The following is a 6393-nucleotide window of genomic DNA, read 5'->3' on the forward strand; positions in this document are numbered from 1 at the left end:
AAAAAAAAAAAAAAAAAAAAAAAAAAAAAAAAAAAAAAAAAAAAAAAAAAAAAAAAAAAAAAAAAATATATATATATATATATATATATATTATACATATAAAATTTACTAGGTTATGGTGTTAAAGATGAATACTTTCACAATGGATACTCTTTTAGTCTTTGGAATCAACAGTTTTCTTTCTTGCCCCCTCTTCTCTCAGGTATGTGCTCTGTATCTAATTCATGACTAAGGTACCAGCAACAAAAATACTAAAAGGGTCTCAAAGAAAAATAACAAATTTTCTTATAAAAATCTCAGAAAGGTGAAACTTTTCATGAAAAGGAGCAGGTTTTCTGATTAATTTCATTTTGCAAGGGCCTACAAATACTATAGTTCATAACATTATCTTGCCTCTGAGAATGCAGTGTTCATTCTAATTAGGAAAATGCCTGTATCTGACAGAACCAAAACATTCATAATACATGATTAAAACAAGAAATTTCATACCTGTGAATATACCAATTTTATTAAATTAAATCTCAAATTATCATCAAACTGTAGTATGTCATAGATCATTAATTTCTAGGTTTGGTTACTTTTAGTAGTACTCACATACCTTTTTCTCTTATTCAGGAAACCCAACCAAGTTATTGGTGAAAACAATTCTTTAAACTTTTCCCTAATGTAGACAAAACTAATCTCATTTGTGGGTTACCCACTGATACTCAAGTTTTTGAACAATCATCCCCTGAAGACTCATTTGCAAGACTGTCAAAGAAGTGTATTTTACATGAATTACTATTTGAAAATACTCCTTTAAAAAATAAAGGAAAATACGTGATGAGAAGTCCTTAAAGCTTGCCTCAGTTTGAAAAACAGAAGGAATACATTTGTTAAATGTATCCATTTAACATACCCGTGTCTGGTTAACTGTAGGCATCAGTGAATGTAAAGGTATAATTAAAAATTTATCTGAAAATTAAAAAGAGAATTAAATTTCAAAATAATTGCAGAAAAGCTCCATCAAACACATGAGACAATGAATTCAGATGCTGAACCATATAATTCTTTTTTTTGATAAGACATTGAACATTGTTTAATGAAAATAGCTAAATCATCTGAGTTATTGACAAATTACCTATGTGTTTAAGTGAACCACACAATTCTTAATTTATATTTCTACACACAAACAGACCAACTTAATTTCTTTATAGTCTTCTTTTCTGAGAGTTCCAACTTCAAGCCAACATTTTGTTAATTTATTTCACATTGATAAGCATTTTCTCCAAATTCTTAAAGAATGCTCAAAAGTTGGGAGTAATCTTTTCAAATTATACCAATAAAAGTGGTATTGGTATAACTGAATAAACAGCCAAAAATTCTGTTTAACATAAATACGTTTGTACACTTTGGGTGATCCTCAATACTTTTGTTTTGTTTTTTGAGACAGGGTCTCATTCTGTTGCTCAGGCTGGAGTGCAGTGGTGTAATCTTTGCTCACTACAACCTCTGCTCCTGGGATCCACTGATCCTCCCACCTCAGCCTCCCGAGTAGCTGAGACCACAGGCATGCCCAACAATGGCCAGCTAATTTTTGTATTTTGCCATGTTGTTCAGGCTGGTCTCGAACTCCTGAGCTCAAGCAATCCACCCACCTCAGCCTTCCAAAGTACTGGGGTTAGAGATCATAGGCAAGGAGCCCTGCACCCGACAATCCTATTTTAATCATACTGGGAACATCAAAATTTCTAGAGTAAATTGCTTATTAAATCCCCATGTCCTACTTAGAAAATAATGAAATAGTCCTCATTAAAAATAATATAGTCCAAAAGTAACCCATATTTTAAAATAAAACTAAGAAATTCCTACTTTTTAAGTTTCCAAATGAAATAGCTCAAGCCCATTCATGATTATTAGCCAACAGAAAAAGTCTGGTGTAATACAGTGATGGATGAAAGGAAGAGTATTAAGAAAGCAAGGGTTAATTGTGCATTTAACTATGGTTACAAAAATACAATCTGACTTAAATGCCCCAATGATTCAAGTCAGCTATATTTCCCCAGAAAAGAACTGTTGTCATGTAGAAGAGATATGATGCTCCCCAAGGACTCTCTCTGATTGTGAAAAAATTTTGTGAATCTAAAAAATAAAAAGTAGTAAATAGTTGCCAAGCAACTGATGTTGCTAAAAAAGGATGCTCTGAATTACTTGTCTCTGTGACAGCATGAAATAGTTCAACTATAATTATTCAAGCCAAAAACACTTCACTTGAATTGAATCAAGCCTTCAGATATAACTTCCAAGTTACAGGAAATACAGTTAAGAGAGTATCAAATGAAATGATAGCTAATATAAAGAGTCTGACAAGTCCAAACAGTTGCACTTATTAGAGTTGGCCTGGTCTCTTCCATGACCTTATTACCATGAGGAAAAGCAGGGAGTAGAGGGGAGCAATGTTCTAGAGCTAGATCAAAAGATATATTTGGTTTGATATTACCTGTAGTTTAAACAGGCTAGCTGTGAAAGACGCTTTTCAGAAAATGGGAAAATCTGATTATAGACTGGATTATAAAATGGTATTACGGATTAGGTATGATAAAGATATTATGGTTATACAAATAATTGCCTTTAGAGATTCTTGCTTATGTATTTAAAAATAAAATGGGAAAGCTGCAATTGACTTTAAAAAAAATTAGGACTGAAAAAATAATTGTTGGCACTGAAATCATGGAGATATATATATATATATATATATATATATATATATATATGGTATTCATTAAGATTCTCTAGTTTTTTGTATGTTTAAAAATGTTTCATTACAAAAAGCTAAAAAACTTCGCAGCCAGGGATAATAAAAGTACAAACAATTTTGTTGAAGACATATAATTGGGAAAAATATTTTATATTGCTGATACTGTACAACTAAGAGAGTTAATGAGAACAAAATCTACACTCCTATGAAAAGAAAAAAACCACGAAATTGATAAGCACTCAATAAATTGAGTTTTGAAACTTAACTTCTCAGCTCAGAGTTAGGCCAATTTTCTCCTCTGTGACAGTGGCTAATAACTTTTTTCAACATAATTTGAGAAAAAACACTTAAGTTTTGGAAAGATTTCCTTTAAAAGGAACTGAGCTAGTAGTGGAAGTATACATTAGTAACTCTTTCCTTGAGAATAATTCAAACTAGAAAGTTAATGAAGTCAATTATAATAACTGTAATATCAAACCCTTTTCCCACTCCCCAGCACATATACTAAATGATAATGTTGTATCTTGGCATATGTCTTAACTTTATTGGTAAATATATGCACACACATTTTTTAAAATTATAAGTACACTATTCAATAATGTTTACAATGGAGGAAGGAAAGGCCTGAGTTAGAAGATTTAGCCAATACAAAAATTCTACTTGACTGAAAAAAAAAAATCCACTTGTCTAATCATGACTCTAATTTTTCTATAGAGGAAAGTTATCACACAAAAAGAAAAAACAGTATTTATCTACAGAGAAGTCAGTTAGATCAAAATATTTTGCCAGCTAGATACTAAATAACTGTAGAGAATGCTTTCAGGCCATGACAACAGGATTTAATAAATAAAAATATACTTTTATTATTTTAGTCAATACAATTAGATCAAAATATTTTCTACTACCTATAAAAATACATTTTGTCAAAAGCACTTCAACAGAGTGAGGTTAGAAATTATATTCAGAAGCCAAGCATGGTGGTTCAAGACTGTAATCCCACCACTTCGGAAGGCTGAGGCGGGTGGATCACCTCTGGTCTGGAGTTCAAGACCACCCTGGCCAACAGAGTGAAACCCCGTCCTTACTAAGAACACAAAAAAATCACCAGGTATGGTGGCGCATGCCTGTAATCCCAGCTACTCTGGAGGTTGAGGTAGGAGAACTGCTTGAACACAGGAGACGGAGGTTGCAATGAGCTGAGATGATACCACTACCTCCAGCCTAGACAAAAGAGTGAGACTTTGTCTCAAAACAAAAAACTCTCAGAACTGTAAAAACTAGATAGAATTTGCTTTTTAGTTTTTATATTTGAAGTTAATGATTACTGAAAATACTACAAACTTTACAGAAAAAAATGCTCTTATTCATTCCTCTGGAGTTTATATCTTTCAAAACATGCTGTTCACACAGGATCAAAATTACCTGAGGAATTTGTAAAAATTTCAGATGTTCAGGTCACATTGTTAGATTTAGGGTGATGATGGGGTCTAGGTATTTGAATCTTAAAGAAGCTCCATGGGTGATTCTGTTATATACTCAGAATTCAGAAAGACTAAGCTAACGGATTTCTTTTTTGCAGCAGTGAGTGAAAAAATGAAAAGCCCCACATACCTAAACTCTTTTTTAAGAACAAATTTTATTAGGCAAATTGTGAAAAAGAAAGGAAATTAAATCATAACACTAAATAAAAAGCTTCACCTTCGTCTGTGACCCAGAACTTGGTAGCTTCAGAAGCAACACTTCTTCAAATTAAAGGAAAAAATATACACTTGCCACATATAATTCAAATACCACCCTTGGAATTACAGGAAAATACATTTACATAATACCTGATTTAAACATTACTTGTGACATCAAGAGATCGTGTAAAGTGCTGATATTGTCCCAGCCTGGCAGAAAGACCAGTATCGCACCATCCTATATGCAGGGGAAATAACCATTACAAAGGATCACTTTGACAAAATGCAGTAACAGTAAAATTGTGTGCACACTTAAGTCTCCATTAAAATTATACCAGCTCAGGATAATTTTTGTTAATTAAAAGTATATAACATTACTTTTACTATTTTTTAAAAATTATTGTTGTTTTCGAGACAGAGTCTTGCTTTGTCACCCAGGCTGGAGTGCAATGGCATGATCTCAGATCACTGCAACATCTGCCTCCTGGGTTCAAGTGATTTTCATACTCAGCCTCCCAAGAAGCTGGGGAATTACAGGCCTGCACCACCACGCCTGGCTAATTTTTGTATTTTTAGTAGAGACAGTGTTTTGCCATGTTGGCCAGGCTGGTCTTGAACCCCTGACCTCAGGTGATCCGCCTGCCTCCTAGAGTGCTGAGATTATACGTGTGAGCCATCACACCCAGCTAAGCTCATTTTTTAAAAATGAGATTTATAATTCAGATATTTTATTTCTTTAATCTTTTCTTCCCACAGGTCAAATGCCTAAATCTTTCACTACTATAAGATGATTTCTAATATCAAAAGTAATTTCTTCCGGTCTATTTAATAAACATTTAGGAAAATTGTAGTTTCATGGTCTTGATACATTGATAAAATTAAAATTATGTTAACTGAACAAAGAAAAATAAAACTAACCTCTTCTTCCAAAACAATGTATCGGATAAGGGCAACAATCAAATTCAGATCAACTTTATCATCATCCATCATTTCTATAACATCTACAGTACTTGAAGAATACCTATCAAAGTTAAACACAGAGTCATGAAATAATCAAGTTTTCTGTTAACTTGCTGTAAAAGCTTAAAATTAACTCAATCTGCAAAGGGAGGAACATAATCTACAGATAGGAGAGAACTACTAGGGTAATAGTGCTTAAAAGTCAAATTAGCACAGTATTTAGCTGCAATAAGAGAGTCACAATGCTCTCCTTCAAGTATGTACAGATTCAAGAAGATGCCCTCAGCCCCCCGCTTTCTGTTTTAGTCATTTAGCCACTGATTTCTCACCTTCAAACAAAATAAACTTACCTTCTTCGCAGTTCCCTTACATAATCTGGCCAACGTTCTTTATATATTGTGTCTTTTTCTTCTTTTTCTTGTCGATTTACATGCCCTTGCATGAAACCCCTCTTAAACTGGGATCTCTGTTCTTTTTGTTCTGGAACATATCTAAAATAAAAAACATTCTTGAGTATCTTCACTTTTTAAAAACTCTAGTTTTAGTGAAAACCTGTGATATTTTACATTTTGGATTTTCAGAAAGGATTCTAAAGAACATTTTCATTATGCTTTTAAGTGAATGCTAGCTAAAATATCAGTCTGTGTTCATTAACATATAAAACCTGATATTTTAGATAAAAATCATTCTCTATTGAAGTATATCAACCTATAGACCATTTTTAGTAGTCAAAATTTAAAAAAATGCTTAAGTCACTTTTACCTTCAATTTTATGTTTGCTTTAGAACAAAAGTTAACATTAATGTAAGTCCTAAGTAACAGTTAATGGTTGCCTAATAGAAAGACTCAGATTTTAAAAACAAGCATTTTCTAAACCTGACCGCACATGAGAATTAAATTCCCCAGAGAGCTTGTAAAATAGAGACTCCTGGCCAGGCACAGTGGCTCAAGCCTGTAATCCCAGCACTTTCGGAGGCCGAGGCGGGTGGATCACGAGGTCAAGAGATCGAGACCATC

The 6393-nt window shown here is 33.0% G+C and overlaps 1 protein-coding gene across 1 annotated transcript in view; it reads right to left on the minus strand.

Annotated features, from left to right (window-relative positions):
• Window positions 1-6393, minus strand: part of DHX36 (DEAH-box helicase 36) — a 48794-nt gene that overhangs the window by 19137 nt on the left and 23264 nt on the right. Inside the window, 4 exon segments of the mRNA XM_017522904.2 lie at window positions 899-954; window positions 4567-4654; window positions 5335-5437; window positions 5727-5867. Of these exon segments, the coding sequence (XP_017378393.1) occupies window positions 899-954; window positions 4567-4654; window positions 5335-5437; window positions 5727-5867 (388 nt within the window).

Source organism: Cebus imitator, unplaced genomic scaffold (genome assembly GCF_001604975.1).
Source record: "Cebus imitator isolate Cc_AM_T3 unplaced genomic scaffold, Cebus_imitator-1.0 Scaffold25, whole genome shotgun sequence".
Taxonomy (NCBI): domain Eukaryota; kingdom Metazoa; phylum Chordata; class Mammalia; order Primates; family Cebidae; genus Cebus; species Cebus imitator.